Source organism: Eschscholzia californica, unplaced genomic scaffold, assembly GCF_041429995.1.
Source record: "Eschscholzia californica isolate CP2 unplaced genomic scaffold, dmEscCali1.0.p SCAF_1, whole genome shotgun sequence".
In the NCBI taxonomy this organism is placed as follows: Eukaryota; Viridiplantae; Streptophyta; class Magnoliopsida; order Ranunculales; family Papaveraceae; genus Eschscholzia; species Eschscholzia californica.
The window spans coordinates 3,099,449-3,116,178 of record NW_028238198.1 but is presented as its reverse complement, the minus strand read 5'-3'; the positions used below and the strand labels follow the sequence as shown (position 1 = coordinate 3,116,178).

Genomic DNA, 16,730 nt, shown 5'->3' with positions numbered 1-16,730 from the left:
GCCACCAAAAGTGCAGTATGAGATCCAGCTTCTAAATGGATCAGCTGGCATCATGTCCCAGTGATAAAAAACACACTGAGGGGATGCCTGTACTCTGATGGCCTGCCCTCAACTGACTCGAGAACCTAAATGACTCGACAACAGGAAGATAGGCTTTTATGTTGTGAAGTACCTGGTCTCTCTGCATCTCCTCAAAGACGAGTCCACAATTTTGGTTCAGAACACAGTGAATACCACCAAGAGCTTGCTCTGGGCCATGGATATCTCAACTAGGTAGACGTTTCTAACAACCTTGGGTTGGCTATGAGTTGTGAAGCATAGATGTTTTATTGTAACAGTAGAAGTGTGAAATTAACAGCAAATGCTTATCAGTGACAAAAGGTTTCCACCCCAAAAATTCGATTAAAAGCGACATGTAGTCATCGTAAGAATGTTGAACAAAACAAACAATTCAACGAATGATATGATTATCTACGAGTAATGATCAGAAGAAACAAAATGTAGTAGTAACCAAACATACAAGGAAAAAAAAAATAATGATCGATCGATGAACTGTGGATCCTTCTTCTGATCTCGCTCAAGTACTCCAATGGCTTGCTTTCTGCTTCTCTCAGTGATGGTGTGTAAAGGTATTCATTTGATCCCACGACATGCATCTGATCTTATGGTGAGGAATATGGAATTTAGGTTCTTTAGGAATAGTAGGATGTTTCTCTGACCTGATGTCCAAAAACGAAAGGACAATTAGACTTTCGAATTGAGGTATCCAAAAGATCAGTAAATTACAGGAGCATCAATTATTCAAAATGTTCCATCCGACATTGTTGTGTGAGTGTCAAAAACAATAATATTTTACCTTTTGGGAATGAAAGGTCGATCGAAATAAGGCATTGGTTGAGCTCTTGGAACAAGCTCTTTCCTTAACCTCTTGATTTCTTCCTCTTCCTCCAGCTAAAAAGAAAAAACCCAAGCTTTAGGAGAGCTTTAGAATATCAGTAAAACTATGGGATTTTGGGGTATTAAGATTTCGGTACATACCCTCTGCTGCCTTTCTCTTTCTAGTTTATATTGTTCAATTAAACTCAGCTTCTCAGCAACCTAAAGATGAGTCAGAAAAGCTTTCAGACTAAGAATCATAATTCTTTTAATGGACTCTCGAAATCATGGATGGGTATTAGCAATCAACCAAATTTCACAACTTACGTGATGGTCAAATTCAGAACGATCGACTGCCCGAACATCACTGTGAAGCTTCAAGTCGAGTGGCCTTGTGATTTCCTTCACTGGTGGCTTTACCAACAACTGTGTTTGCAAATGAATCACATACGTTATAGTAAGCAGAAAACACAAAAACAACACATAAATACATATATCAAGTTCTTATCCTAAATACTCATTCAATTCAATCAACAAATCATGGCCCCTATTCATGGTCTAAGAACAAACATATCAGTTCCTAAGATATAGTCTAAAATCAGTGACCCGACTTCGGTAGCTCCAAACCTATCACTAAATTCATTAGCTTTTACACTAAAATCACATTGACAGTTCTCATAAACATCGCCACGAACCTAACAGTAGTTAACGTCTTCATAAGATCATCTTTGCAACAAAATGTGAGTAATACTGCCGTACCTAATCTATCTAAATGCTTAAGAACTTGATATATAATTGATTCATTGTGTGCTGAATTTAGGAGTCTTTCAGTAAAACCAATAAAACAACAGAGAATTATCTTAAAAGAATTTCAAGTCTATCTATTTGTAATTGTGGTACCTCTGGTTCATCTGTCGTCCACGGAAGGCCTTGGGCAATCGGTATCCGCATCTTCTCCTCTCCCGTGAGCATTTCTTGGACTTTCTTTACAAATTCTTCCTCTTTAAGCCTTCCTCTTTGCTGAAAAAAGAATTGATTTTAAACATATAACTAGTACAAATATGAGTAGTCTTCTAGTTTGTAACCTAAGTTCGGCTATACATCACTATCGAGCAATATGTAGTACTTTGAGGTGTTCCAAGTATTTGAGGACATTAGAGATTATGGGTACCTCTGTTCTTAGTTTGAAAGGCTTTTGGCTGGTGACTTTAAGTTGCTTCTTTTTCTTCAATCTCCTTACATCAGATGTTCCAGACGAATCAGAGCTCTAAAAGTACAGAAAAACGAATCCTTTAGAGAGCAAAAGTAGTACAATAATCGATATAATTTCGACGGAAATCAGTAAACTATCTACATTATCAGTACAGTCCTTACATTTCTTCGACTCCTTCGTCCTCCTCCTCCTCCTGATGTCCTGCTTGTAAAACTGGAACATAAATGATAAAATAAGTCAATTTTTTCTACAAAAATGGAGATAAACAAATTGGTTAATATGGGTAGTTGTTGTCTAATTGGGTTTCTTACTCACCTTCCATGGCTACTGTCTAAAGAAGATGACACACTAGAACCAATCTCGAAATTGCCCGAATTGAAGAACATCTCTGATTGTGAGAATGAGGATGAAGTAGTCTCTCTATCTAGAACCCTTGGTGCTGGTTGCAAACCAGGTAAAGCCCATCTCAATCCTTTCTTCTTCTTCTCCTCATTTTCTTCATCTTCTTCTTCTTTTTCCTCTCCTTCTTCATCTTCCTTCAATTCTGTACATTTTGGAATTGAGAGAAGTCTCTCAAATGCGTTAACCAAATGCATTACTCTACCAGATCCTGGTTCAGGCACACTACTCCTAGCTTCTTCCAATAACTTCTCTCTCCTTCTCTTGATCTTTGAACTACCCATTCCATTTTTTACATCAATCTCTTCAGAATCTTGTATAATTGGTGGAGTACTAGACCCATAGTTTTCTAGGGTTTCTAGGGCTTTACCTTCTAATCCATATTCAGCTTCATAATCTCCTCCATCAATAAACCCCATAAGTTTCTTTTCCTCTTCCTCTTCAATCTGAGCTATTACTGAACTCTTAAACTCTTCTGATTCACTTTGATTATTTCTCCGATTCTTAAAGAAATCCTCTTGAGAAGCCCTAAGTGTTTGATAAGCAATACAAGGACATTTCTTATTACCCTCAATTTTATCTTTGCATTTACAAGTAACAGTTGTTGAAACTGATGATCCCTTTTTAGGGTTTTTCTTTGCCACTACAAATTTTCGTTCTTGAATCTTTTTTTTTGGAGAAATTACCCGATTTAAACTCCTTGGTGTTGATTTCTTCGAATCAACTAATGGGGATTTCTTCGATTTCAGAACTGGACTACTTGAAGTAGAAATATTTGGATTAAAATTCTCTGAAACAAGAGAACGAGATGATGAAAAAGAAGAAGAAATTGGTTTCTTTACAGGCGTCATTGTTCGCTGAAATTGAACTCCTGTAAGTACGTATTCAATGGTTTAGGGTTTACTCAGGAACAGGGGAGAATGTTATTGGGGGCGTCAAAGATGGTGATTTTGATGAGAGAGAAAGAATGGAAGAAGGAAATTAGGGTTTTCTCTACTGTGTTTCATGAGTAATGAAGGGGCGTGATAGAAGGGGGGGATATGAAATGGTACGCTTATGACGCTCTAACGGCTCCTGTAACGGCTAGTTTTTTTAAATTTTTTTTTTTTTTTTGCTAATCTTGTTTGTCTTGTGTTAATTCCTTTTTAGCCCCAAATTTGTGACTAGATGGCCTTTTAAGCCTGGACTTCCTTTTTAGCTTTTCTTTTCGCTTCTATTCTTTTAGAATGTGTCATTATTTTCGATTATTTTAATTGGTCAAGTCCACCACTCTTTGGTGCAGCGGTTGGACAACCCTCTTAAGTTCATGAGGTCGTGAAATCGAATCTCGGTGGAAGCAGTTTGCTTTCAAGATTTATCCCATGTAATTTAGGCAATATATAATAAAGTAAATATAGTAATACATTTGACGAGTTTTAGGTCTCTTTCTTGTTGTCGGGCTTTAGACCTCTTTCATTATGGTTTAAATTAGGTGGTTATCGTGCTCATCACATCTTCATGATGTATCAATGCCTTGTAACGACCAACGTAGATCGTAGTCAAATTCTCAAGAAAAATATGGCCTCCTAAAGTGTAACTAGCTGTCCTTAGTATTGACTAAAAAGTGAAATTTATATTTCTAGTATATATTTTTCTCTTTCTTAGTTTTGTTTTACTCCACAACGTTTTTGTCAGATTTGGAAAAACAAGAAAATGTTCCATAATACAATTTTTTTTATAGAAATCGTAAATTTTGTCAAATTTTTCGAAGCAACAAAACTTCTTTTTCTTCTTCCTATCTCCTCGTATGCTTTTTATAGAAATTGTAAATTTTGTCAAATTTTTCGAAACAACAAAACTTCTTTTTCTTCTTCCTCATCTCCTCCTATACATCTGTCGCTACCACCTCCCGCCAGTGGAAAAAGGAAATTTTTCGAAGCAACAACCATTATTTGAATATGTTTTTTTTTTTACTAGTACATTAGGTGTGAAAATCCATATTTCTTTCATGGAAAAATTTAGGATTTCTCTTTATGAAAAAGTCCTATATCACTTGGACCAACATAGATGGTGTCAAAATCGACACCATTAAAAACTCAGTTCTCATCGACACCTCTCTATTCCCGGTAACCCCCTTCCTCTTCCCGATCACCGATTCTCCGATCTGAACGAGTCGACCGAGTCGAACCCGTTCTTCACTCTTTCAAGATAAACCCTCTCAATAACTCTCTGTAAGTTAAAATCTCTTCACTCCAAAATTTATAAGAAATTTAATCAATTTTAGAATCAAACTTTAGTCTTTCAAAAATCTTCTTTAAACCCTATTTCGTTTATAGAAGAAGTACAGGGGTTATGGTGAATGAATTCAATTTTTTTTTTTCATTCTGTAATTAGTACTAATTATTACCTAGCTGATTGAAACCCATTTTTAAGCTGGTTTTGTTTTTTGTTTTGAAGTGTGATTTTGAAACTGTTTGAAACCCTTGAAGATTAACAAGTTTTAGTTATGAAATGATGCTTTTATGGGTGGGATTTGGTTTGATTTCATCTAATCATTGTTCTTATGATTTTGTGTGTTCATAACTTCATATACTATCCCTCCCCAAAGGGAATAATTTGGGAAATAGAAGCATGGGTATGGAGGACTAAGGTGGTGTTTGTGTTTTCTTGTTGTTGACTTGTCTGACTCGTTTGAATCTGACTCGTTTGAATCTGACTCATTTGAATTGAATGAATTCAATATCAACACGATTAGCCATTTAGACAAGTCACACGCAGAAAAACAATCTGAACTCTAGTCAATTCAGACGAAATAACGAACACTATCTCAGCGAAAATCTCATTCACTAAATTACTCATCATGTGGTATATTTCGATTCGTCTCTTTAAATGCAAAGAATGGCAAATATACAAGCACACTCTAGCTAATCCACAAGGTAGAGAGCTATAGACTTCTAAATGGCTACAGATGACGATCTTGCTAGAATTGCATCCCAATTAGACATAATGAAAATTTCAACCCATTTTGCGTAGAGGGTTTAATGTTAACTACTTAATCGCTAATCATTTTGTTACTTTGTTCAAATAAGGAATTAGTAACATGAACGGAATTTTCTTTGTAGCTCTTGAAGAAGTTTTGATTTATTTCAAGTTCTTTTTGCTCTCCCTTAAATGTTTCTAAATCTTCAAAACACTTTATACATTTGGTTATTTTTAGTTAGTCTATATAATAAGCTTAAACGTTAACTGAATTAGGAATGGAAGAATCTCCAAGTATCCACCCAAGTTTGGAGACAAGTGAAAGAAATGAAGTGAGAAATGATGGAAACGAAACGAAAAATGATGAGAATGAAACAAAGAAGGATGGGAATGAGACAGTAAACAATGTGATCGAGTTTGTGAATAGGGTGGATGGGGATGGAAAAGTAGTAGATCCGAAGATTGGGATGCTTTTTGACACAGTTGATGAGGTACGTGAATATTTTTATAAATATGCTAAGCAATCAGGGTTTCCAGTGAAGAAGAGGTCGTCAAAGAGGGGAGATGATGGGGAGTTGAAATACGTCACTTTTTCATGTAGTCGAACGAACAGTATAAAACCAGACACATCTAGGAAACAAGATTGCAAGGCTCGTCTTAGTGTATGTATATGCTCTGATGGAAGGTGGCGAGTAAGCCTCATCAAGCTCGATCACAATCATGAAGTTATTCCTGATAAAGTCTGGTGTTCTCAGTGCAATCAGGTTACTAACTCACATATAAAAAGGAAGATTGAAGTGGATCAGAATATATCCAATTTGAAAACGAATTCTACTGATTATAATAAAAAGGTTAGACAAATGTTCCTTGGGGAAGGAGATGCTACTTCGATACTAAATTACTTGATGAAGATGCAATCTCAAAATGTGAATTTCTACTACTCAATTGATTTAGACAAAGAGGGTCGGCTAAGAAATGTATTTTGGGCAGATACTAGGAGTAGGGAAGCTTACAAGGAGTTTGGTGATGTTATTGCATTTGACACGACCTACTTGACAAGTAAGTACACGGTTCCGTTTGCCCCATTTTTGGGGGTCAATCATCACGGTCAATCAATTTTATTTGGATGTGGATTGGTTTTAAGTGAAGATTCCGATACATTTACTTGGTTGTTCAAATCTTGGCTCGCTTGTATGTCTGGACAGGCTCCTAGTGGGATAATAACTGATTGGGATGAAGCCATAGAAGATGCAATTAAAAGCGTCTTCCCTAACGCTAAACATAATTGGTGCTTGAAGCATATAATGAAGAAGCTACCAAAAAAGTTGAAAGATCTAGATAAATCGGTGAAGTTGGCCTTGGAAAGCATTGTCTACGATTCATTTGATTACACCGAGTTTGAATTAAGGTGGAATGAGATGATAGATATATACAAATTACAGGGCAATGCTTGGCTAGTTGAGTTATATAATGCTAGACATCGTTGGGTGCCGTCTTTTGCTAAAAAAAGATTTTGGGCAGGAATGGCAGGAATATCTCCAGTTCAAAGAGGTGATAATATGAACGGATATTTTGATGATTATGTAAAACCAACATCCACTTTGAATCAGATTTTAGAACAGTATGAGAATGCATTGAGAAGTAATGTCGAGAAGGAAAACCAGGAAGATTTTAAATGCATATCCTCGAATACCCATTGTGTAACCCATTATGATTTAGAAAAACATGCTCAAGATGTTTATACCATCTCAAAGTTTAAAGAGTTCCAAAGTGAGTTAGCCGATAAAATGTATTGTGAGTTGGATTCGGTTAAAGTTGATGGTTCGGTATCAGAATATAAAATCTCCGAAGATATTATAATTGGGGAGACCAAAAAGAATGTAAGTTTCGAGGTACTATTTAATGAATATGATAATGAAGTTAAGTGCACTTGTGGGATGTATGAGTTTAGAGGCATATTGTGCAAGCATTCGATTTATGTCTTAATTCGTCATAAAATCAACTTTATTCCTGAAAAATACATTATGCGTAGATGGAGAAAGGATGTGAAGAGATGTCATACATGGGTTAAAATCAGATACAATGATTGGGATGCCACGCCTGAAGCACAACGATTCAAGGAAATGCAGAAAACTTTTAATGAGATAAAGGAACTAGCTTTTGAGTCTGAAGATAAGAGCAAGATAGTGATGTCATGGATGCAGAAACTAAGGGAAGAACTACATAACCATCATGAGGGTAGTAATCATCCGACTCCCGGCTTACCTACTAGTGGTGTTACCAATGTTTCGAAGGAGAATCATAAAATCAATGGTGTTACTGGCATTCCGAAGGAGAATCGTAACATACTAACTCTAGACCATTCATACGAAGGATATGAAATCGGAAACATAAAGGACCCCATTTTGTACGAGCAAAATTTTCAGGTAATTCATATATGTTTCATATCTATCATAGGTTGGTCGACTCCTGACCATCTTGATTAAGAGGCTACTAGTATTAAGTTTGTAGACATTCAATACAAAGTTAATTGAGAATGAGTAGATATACCCTAGATATCTTGGTCATGAGACATTCTTTTGACCATTTGAGACTATTTTCACGCTCTCTTACGTGTGGCATTCTTTAAGCCTGTTTGGTGCACCACATGTGACTGGTAGGCACATATGTGTCTTTATAGTAAGTTTGTGGACATCCAACTCAAAGCCTATTCGCAATGAATAAAGGTACTCAGAGATATAATACTCTAGGTCCATGAGAATTTTTGTGTGGGATTGTTTTCACCATGGGCACTTGACAACTTTTGATTCACATGCTATGTTCTTACCTTTTTCACTTTTATTTCCATATTTAGGGTCAAAATCAATCTTGGAATGGAGGTTATGTCATGCCCACTATGCCTAGCTCCAATACCAATTTGCAAGAACATAGTAACCAAAGACTTGGCTGATTACAAGGTGGAAAAGTCACTCAATTCTAATTTACTTGTTGTCTATGAGACTTTTAAGAAAAGTCAACTCATGCTGAAACATAACATATGAACAACATGTGATTTGATATAGGTGTATGATGGATATATTTAGTTGGTCTCAAAATTGTTTTGTAAAATGTGTAATTTATTTTTTTATCTTTCGCGACACTAGTCTTCTACCAAGCACTGAGATACTTGTCAAATTCTCGTAGTCATATCAGTGTGCATTATATTTTACTATCACTTCAAGGGAGTACGTCACAACTCATAAGTACTTGTATTGTTTATTAAACATATTATCGTCTTTCCGGCGAAGCATAAAAAAGAGTCATTAATTATAATCGGCAGTCTTCACTCTTCCCATCTCAATTTTGAAAAAGACAAAAACACCTAGTAGTCGAGCATTTTCTCTAGAACTAGTTGTAGTTCTTTGAGTATTCTTACACTCTTTGTGGTGAAAAGTTAGATAGCTTTCTATTTTATAAGAGTTTAATAGGATACGTTACATAAGACGGATCGAAAATAAGAGATCCGGCGGTTAAGATAAGTTGCAGAAATAATATACGTGTGTAACACGTGTATGTACGTGACGGATCGAGAAGACGAGATCCCACGATCAAGAAGAATTCAGAATATTGAAGATATTTGAAGATATATTGAAGATATGTGAAGATTTAGTTTAGTATTCAGAATATCTCTTGTAACTATCTAATGGTAATATTAGATAGATTATGTATTATTTCCTAGTTTAGTAATCAGAAACTAGGAAACCCTAAACTCTAAGTCATCTATAAATAGGAGAGGATTCTAGGAATCAAACTCATCGAATTATGTCTGACCAATGTAACCGATCAACCCACGTTTGTATGTGGTGAATTATTAATAAAGAGTTATTTCTCCGTGGATGTAGGTCTTGAGTATTCGACCGAACCACGTTAAATTATCGTGTCTTTATTTCATGTCTATATCTCCGATTATTATATAATCGTGAATTTAACATGGTATCATGAGCAGGTTGTGTTTTTTTTAGCTTCCGCTTTTCCCAACAATTTCTACATTGTTGTGCAAAATTCCAACTTTTTTTTTAGTTGTGATTCCGTTATTATTCAATCGCCTTGCCGATTTGTTTACATTTCCAGGATTATTCTTGTGCTTATGTTTTCTCTACAAGACGAGAAAATCAAGTGAAAGAAAAAGATATTTTTTGTACGAGAATCAGACTTGATTTGCTGGAGTTTATTGAAGTTCATCAAATTATCACCAAGGATTTACTCTTCAACAAAGGTAACTTGTCAATTAATATTTGATTTATTTTTAAAAAATTTCGATTTTTAAAATTTTTTTAAACCTAAAATAGGTCTGAAAAATGAAAAACATACTTCTGGAACCAAAAATGTCCAGATCTGGTTTCTTTTCGTTCCAGCCGAAACCAGAACTGAGTTTCGGACAAGACTACCTAGTTCCACCATGACCCAGACTTCATATATGCATGCTGACTTAGTAAGCCAATTTTGACCACGCTGACAACAGTCAGCATGCTTTGACCCGCAAACCCCATATACCACGCTGACCGAGTCAGCACATGTTGACCTGACCTTCTTCTTCTTCTTCCCAGCGGTAGAAACCCTAGGATTTGGTTTGCATTATTTTTTGACGAGTTCCTCGTCACCAATCGATCATTTCAATCGTTTTGGGCAATATATATTAAGTCACAAACTGTTTCTCTTTCGATTCGATAAAGAATCGACTGTTTAACTGTCCTTTAGGACCACAACCGATCTCTTTCTCTCTCTAGAATTTTCTATCGGCTGCGACGATCTCTTTTCCTACTAAATTATATTTTGGATTATTTTTTCACCTAATAGAATATCTCTTCAACGAATAGATTATCTCTATTTTTAGTTCCGGAATTATATCTGTGATCTTGCCTTTTTTGGCAATGAATTTCATGACGACCATTTTTTTGGTTGTTACTTAACCAATATTTTTTGGTATTCCGACAATGATTTCTTGTCGATTTTAAACAAAACAACATTACTTTGTTGTCACTCCTTAATGTTCATACTTGACGTTTTTTATACGACAAGATATTGATCATCACAACTTTTTAGTTGTTGACATTTTCTTCATACAATGACCAACTTTACATACATGAGAAAATACATGTAATTTCATTGCCAGTGATTTTCACTCAATTTTTTGACCGCAACTACCAACCTTTTGGTTGTGACTTAATTATCGTTCAATCATCTTCCAACGCATCCACAATCTAAGAGTTGCAAGAAGACGAATACGACGAATCAAGAAGTATTTCCTTTTTCTCTCTCCAAGTCGGATACTTCAAAATTCACGTGCTCCAACTTGCGGGGGGTAATAGGATACGTTACATAAGACGGATCGAAAATAGGAGATCCAGCGGTTAAGATAAGTTGCAGAAATAATATACGTGTGTAACACGTGTATGTACGTGACGGATCGAGAAGACGAGATCCCACGATCAAGAAGAATTCAGAATATTGAAGATATTTGAAGATATATTGAAGATATATTGAAGATACGTGAAAATTTAGTTTAGTATTCAGAATATCTCTTGTAACTATCTAATGGTAATATTAGGTAGATTTTGTATTATTTCCTAGTTTAGTAATCAGAAACTAGGAAACCCTAAACCCTAAGTCATCTATAAATAGGAGAGGGTTCTAGGAATCAAACTCATCGAGTTATGTCTGACTAATGTAACCGATCAACCCACGTTTGTATGTGGTGAATTATCAATAAAGAGTTATTTCTTCGTGGATGTAGGTCTTGAGTATTCGACCGAACCACGCTAAATTATCGAGTCTTTATTTCATGTCTATATCTCCGATTATTATATAATCGTGAATTTAACAGAGTTTATGTATATTTTGAATGAAGATATTAGAAAACAGAAAAACTAGACAGAAAGTTGGGTTGCTCTAATTTGCGTTTCTTGTGATTTTAATCAACTAAACTTCGACTCACTGCAAACTACATACGTAATTAGAACTTTTGTCCAAGAACTTCTAAATTTTCATATTGCTTAACATTATTTATTTTGAAGTTTAAAAGCCTAGTTTTACCAAAAGATGAAGGGAAAGGCAACTTTTCTTTTTTGCATCATGCCATTTCATTTTGCAAAATAAATGTTGAATTTATCAAATCCAGCGCAAAGAAAATGAGACTAAAAACAACAACCATTTTAAGAGCTCCATTAACGACTTCCTCCAGTGGAGTTTTTAAGCGCTCCATTGAGCGAGGGAGAAGGAAAAAAAAGAAGAAAAGGATTCTTATGTAATATCGGGAGTGGAGGGTTGTTTCACGTATTTCTTGAGAGTGATTTATACTAATATAAAAACGACCTTTACTTATCAAGATTTCCACACTAGCCTGTGGATATTTGCGTCATATGTACCCTAATTATGTACGGAAATAATGTCACCCTAACCAATCTCCCGGCCTTCGACCGTTGCATATTGATGACCACATCTGAGGTTATTTAAGGTTCCGTGATTCATTCCCAACCCGCTATTCTCACTCATTAAGCTATAATAGACAAGAATATGACCTAATGTACAACAATTTCCGATTCGAATAGACTGAGTTGAACTTTGTCTTTCTTTGCTTGCATATCTTCAACACCCAATCAATGTACTCAGTGTAAGTTAACTAATGTCAATCAGTTTTTCGGACTTTTGTTTTTCTTTTGATTTGGTTATGCATCTGAGTCTCAATTATTTAGGTATTGTTTTTATTTTATATCTTAAAATCAGATATGAAATCTGACTCGAGTTTTGAATTGATTCAGTATGTGATTTGACAGTGCTTGTTTTTGTCTAATTCATAGTGTTCAACTCATCTGAATGCCTCATTTACGTTGATTTGGGTCTATTTAAGTCAGACCATTCATCTTCAGATAAGACATATTTGAATAATGATGTAAATAACCACTCCAATGTAAAATATTTGAACTAATTTTGTGGATGATTTAGGAGAACTAAGTTTAAATTAGTTTGTTTGAATTCATATTTATAAATGGCCAGCGCTTTGAGGAAAGCTAAATAGTTTCCGGGGTGTGAAATTTTAAAGGGAATATGCAAAATTTTGAAAAGTTTCCGGGGAAACATATTTTATGGGGAATATGGTTCAAAATAAAAAACTCTCCACCTCACCTCCCTCCACCTCATCTTCTCTCTCTCTCTTCTCCGATTAGGTCGCCGGCCGGAAAATTTTCCGCCGGCGACAATGAAAAAAAAAAAATTCAGTCACTCTCTCTATCTCTCTCTAGAAACTCCGGCGAAGGGGTTTCCCTTCGCCGGAGTTTCTAGAGAGAGTGACTGAATCTTTTTCATGGTCGCTGGCCGGAAAATTTTCCGGCCGGCGACCTAATCGGAGAAGAGAGAGAGAGAAGATGAGGTGGAGAGGGAAGATGAGGTGGAGAGAGAAGATGAGGTGGAGAGAGAAGATGAGGTGGAGAGAGAAGATGAGGTGGAGAGAGAGAGGTGAGGTGGGGTTTTTTATTTGAGAAAATGACCATTTGAGTCAAAATATTATTCATAATAACAAAAAAGTCATGTATTATTTTCAATTAACTAAAAGTTGCCAAGATATTATGGCTAATGGTACATAAGGTTCACAATATTATAAGTAATTATTAATCAGGTCAATTTTATATTTTTTTATCTCTAAAATACCCTTGTTAAAATTTAATTTCTCCCCCTAAAAACAAGAAATTAGGGTTCTTCTTTTCTGGAGATGGGATAAGGAAGAATAACTCAACGTCCCCATCGCAAGTGAGAGAGCTAAGACGCTAGAGAGAGAAAGCTAAAGATGACATTCATGGAAGGTAAGATCCATTGGTGGTGAAGTTAGAGAAACCCTAATACTCATCAAAACATGATTCTTAGTATTTAGTGTCTGAAATTCATTCGTCTTTTTTATATTCAATCTATTTCATTACTTCAATTTTATTTGATTCGATCACCATCTGTTGGGCAATTGTTAAAAGGAGGAGGAAGATGATGAGGAACTATATTGGTCCGTGTTTCTGAAACAAACAATGGTGACTAATAACCTTAACCACCTCTGATTTCCTCCTACTCATCAATTTTCCATATGAATGTTTTTTTTACTCAACAAAATTAAATCATCTGTTTGAAGATTTTTGTGAATATGGGTTAGATGGGTGATTAATTAATTAATTAACTGTGAAGAAAAAATAGTAAGCAACCAAAGAGGGGTTGGGTTAGGTAGGGGAAAATGATATATGGGTTTAGGGTTTCTGAACAATCTTGACTGATAAGCTCATTGATGAAGTTTCTCTTTCTCTCTCTAGAAGTCAATTAAATTAGTTTATCTGAAGTGGGTTCTGTTCAATTTCTCCATTTCATTAAGAAATTATTTTCTTTCGTGAGGGGGTTTGCCTTAGGGTTTTTGTTTGTTCTTTTGTTTAATTACTTATTCAACCATAACTACTGTTCTATTTTTGTGAACTTTTATTACTTTATGATGAGATATTTTCATAAATGACTTGGGGTTAACTGGGAACCTTTGTAAACTTGCTAGTGATTATAGTTCTCATTAGTTTTCTAGGAAATGTCAGTTTCTCAATTCAAATTTTAATTATAGTATGAGTTCATTCGATGATGCTTAGAGAAGTGATATTTTTGAAGTTGTATCTCTTTATTATGATCTATCTAATAATTTCCCAGGTTTCTTTCATCATCGTTGTCCCTTCAAAGCGATCTCATGGTTACTTGATTAAATCACAAGTTGTTACTGTGAGTAGAAATGAGGTTCAAGTGTTTGAATTGATGTCTGACTGAGTATGTGACTTGTATTAGTTTAGGTTTTAGTTTCTCTCTATAGTCTCAAGTTGTTGTTTTCTTGATGTTGAGCATTTGGGATTTCAATCAAACATAATTATTTCATATTGAGCACTCTCCAGCACTATCTCCTGTAAATTTTAAATTGATGCTTTCAGGCCAATAGGATGAAGAAAGTTCATACGATAGAAAGCTCCAAAGAAGCTCAATTTAACGAAAAATCGCTATACAGTTAACTAGTATTATGACCCACAACAGTTCTAAGCTTCATATATTAATACCTATAAGACTTATGATCTTACTACTGTTTTTTATTATTATTTAGCATTATATGTTAATTAGTAGATACTAAAACTCGTCATATTGCCAATAGGTACGATATGATTTTGTGTGCTCAATTTCGTGTTCTGTTTGACTGCTTGGTTTCTAGCCATTTACTTTATTACAATTGAATCTTTTTCTATGTGTTTATCCTATAACATATTTGATACATCTTCAGTTAATATATCTTTTATGCTCCTTGCCAACTAGATTTGAGATGAATGCTTACAAAGTTAATACTTCTTATTAACCTGAAATTGACTGCAGAAATAAGCATTTATGGATTAGAAAAATCGTTGGATTTGTTTTCAGAGACTTCAAGCTAGCTTGATCTTTGGTGGTACTCGAAGCCTAATTCCATTTTACAATGCCACTGGCTTTGAGTTTGAAAATTGGACATGAAAAGAGAAGCCGCCAAAACACAACGATTTAATTTAGAAGCAAAGGCAGTGGCTAAGTAAGGTTTTTCGCTTTTGGACGGGTAATTATTTTTCTTTCGAGATGGAAGTTTCTCGGTTATGGCGAACGCTATATGGTTTTTTTTGTTAAGGTACCACGAACATTATCATGTATTATCTCTACTGTTATGTAATCTTAAGTTATATCAAAGATCTATAGAACTTCTTATTTTCCTCATTTCATCTCTCAATTACTATATGACATCAAGAGTTCTTCTCTCTACTAAAACTTATTTTCCCCCATAATGTAAACACAGTTTGCAATCTACATTATGCAAACAAATGTTTGCAGTTTACATTATGCAAACACATGTTTGCAGTTTACATCATGCAAACACACGTTTGCAGATCAGATTGTTGTAAACACGTTTCCGGAACAGACTGTTGCAAACACGTTTGCAGAACAGACTGTTGCAAACACGTTTGCATAACAGACTGTTGCAAACACGTTTGCATAACAGACTGTTGCAAACACGTTTGCATAAAAGACTGTTGCAAACGCGTTTGCAGAAAAACGTAAAGGAAAAAAACGCCGTTTTTTTCTGGATTTTTTTTTTTGAAAAAAATATTGAAAGTGGATCTTGTTAGAAAGCTAATGAAAAATCATTTCTAAATATATAATTTTTATAGAAATCCGACATCTCAAACAAAAGTTATATCGATTTAAAGTTTAAAGAAAAATAAAAGAATTTAGTTACACAAAATGACAAAAAAGGGTACTTTAGTATTTGCACACTTTTTGACCTAAATAATAATTTTCAAATGTTTTATGCTTTTCTACTCATTTTCAATATTATTTTGACCTTTTTAGAAATTATTCCCTCTAACAACTTACAAAACAAAATTGACCAACTTTTGACCAAGTCTTCACACCCCGAAAACTATTTTGCTTTCCCCAAAACGCTGGCCTTATAAATTTGATACTTGTATTTTGCTATCTCTTTGTCTTCTGTATTGCTTTCTCTTATATGTTGCTCTCTTTATTATCCGTTTTTCAATTTATTTTTCGTTCTTTTTTCCTTACTAATGTAGAGAATAAACATTTTTTCAATATAACTTTTTTATTTATTTAGATAACTAATATAAACTTTATAAATACACATTCAAATATTGCCTCAGATGATTCTTTAAAAAAATATTCGATAATTAATAAGTTTATAAAAATTTATAAATAAATATTATTTTTATAAGTCATATTAATTTATTTATAGATCAAATAAACTAATTTAAACTTTTGATTATTATCAATAGATAAGAATTTTATTTAATAAATATATAATATCTTTTTTAATAAATAGATATTTTAACTTAACAAAACTATAATCATTTAAAAATAAGTACTTGTATAATCAAAAAACACAAACTTTTTGATCATATATTTATATTTTTTCCTAATAAGTTAATAAATTTTAAAATTTTTTTTTGAAAAAACTGGCCTTTATATTCATTTATATATTTAGTCTATTCCACTCACTCTCTATTTTCAACATTAATTATTTCCTTACGTAGATCTTGCGAGTCTTTGTGTAATTTTACCTCTCATCTGAATGATTTAAAAGAAAGATCATTAGGCTCATCTTGATTATTATCTTAATCAACATTTATCGATAGAGTGTGTAGGGAGAAAGATGGAGAGAGATAAATGATGTGGGGACACTAATCCGAAACCCTAAGAATCAGTATAATTTTAA

General features: G+C 34.3%; 2 protein-coding genes and 1 long non-coding RNA gene across 5 annotated transcripts; 2 read left to right on the top strand and 1 right to left on the bottom strand.

Annotated features, from left to right (window-relative positions):
* Window positions 1–372: 372 nt before the first annotated feature.
* Window positions 373–3,515, bottom strand: LOC147563257 (microtubule-destabilizing protein 60-like). Its single transcript, XM_086635876.1, has 8 exons — window positions 2,405–3,515; window positions 2,251–2,302; window positions 2,048–2,143; window positions 1,777–1,896; window positions 1,204–1,302; window positions 1,039–1,098; window positions 857–951; window positions 373–719 (listed from the first exon to the last, which is right to left on the bottom strand). Exons 1-8 carry the CDS (start codon window positions 3,337–3,339, stop codon window positions 611–613), a joined length of 1,566 nt encoding a protein of 521 aa, XP_086492002.1. The 5' UTR covers window positions 3,340–3,515; the 3' UTR covers window positions 373–610.
* Window positions 3,516–4,313: 798 nt separating this feature from the next.
* Window positions 4,314–8,660, top strand: LOC147563256 (protein FAR1-RELATED SEQUENCE 6-like). Of its 3 annotated transcripts, none has more exons than XM_086635793.1 (3): window positions 4,314–4,698; window positions 5,723–7,872; window positions 8,301–8,660. In XM_086635793.1, exons 2-3 carry the CDS (start codon window positions 5,725–5,727, stop codon window positions 8,394–8,396), a joined length of 2,244 nt encoding a protein of 747 aa, XP_086491919.1. In that variant the 5' UTR covers window positions 4,314–4,698; window positions 5,723–5,724; the 3' UTR covers window positions 8,397–8,660. The 3 variants fall into 3 exon arrangements, with proteins under 3 accessions (XP_086491919.1, XP_086491922.1, XP_086491926.1); XM_086635796.1 differs by having other exon boundaries at window positions 5,723–7,885; window positions 8,404–8,660; XM_086635800.1 differs by having other exon boundaries at window positions 4,517–4,698; window positions 5,732–7,872.
* Window positions 8,661–13,186: 4,526 nt separating this feature from the next.
* LOC147563255 (uncharacterized) lies at window positions 13,187–15,201 on the top strand. The gene is made up of 2 exons (XR_015236409.1): window positions 13,187–13,281; window positions 14,849–15,201. It is a non-coding gene; the product is annotated as an uncharacterized LOC147563255 (long non-coding RNA).
* Window positions 15,202–16,730: the final 1,529 nt, after the last annotated feature.

Bases quoted from the DNA above. Each gene is read 5' to 3' on its own strand.
- LOC147563257 (XM_086635876.1), bottom strand. From the start codon at position 3,339: ATGACGCCTGTAAAGAAACCAATTTCTTCTTCTTTTTCATCATCTCGT. The intron at 2,303-2,404 runs GTGAGTAAGAAA...TTTATGTTCCAG, and splicing joins TTAGACAGTAGCCATGGAAG to TTTTACAAGCAGGACATCAG. The intron at 720-856 runs GTAAAATATTAT...TTTGGACATCAG, and splicing joins CGACCTTTCATTCCCAAAAG to GTCAGAGAAACATCCTACTA.
- LOC147563256 (XM_086635793.1), top strand. From the start codon at position 5,725: ATGGAAGAATCTCCAAGTATCCACCCAAGTTTGGAGACAAGTGAAAGA. The intron at 7,873-8,300 runs GTAATTCATATA...TTCCATATTTAG, and splicing joins TGTACGAGCAAAATTTTCAG to GGTCAAAATCAATCTTGGAA.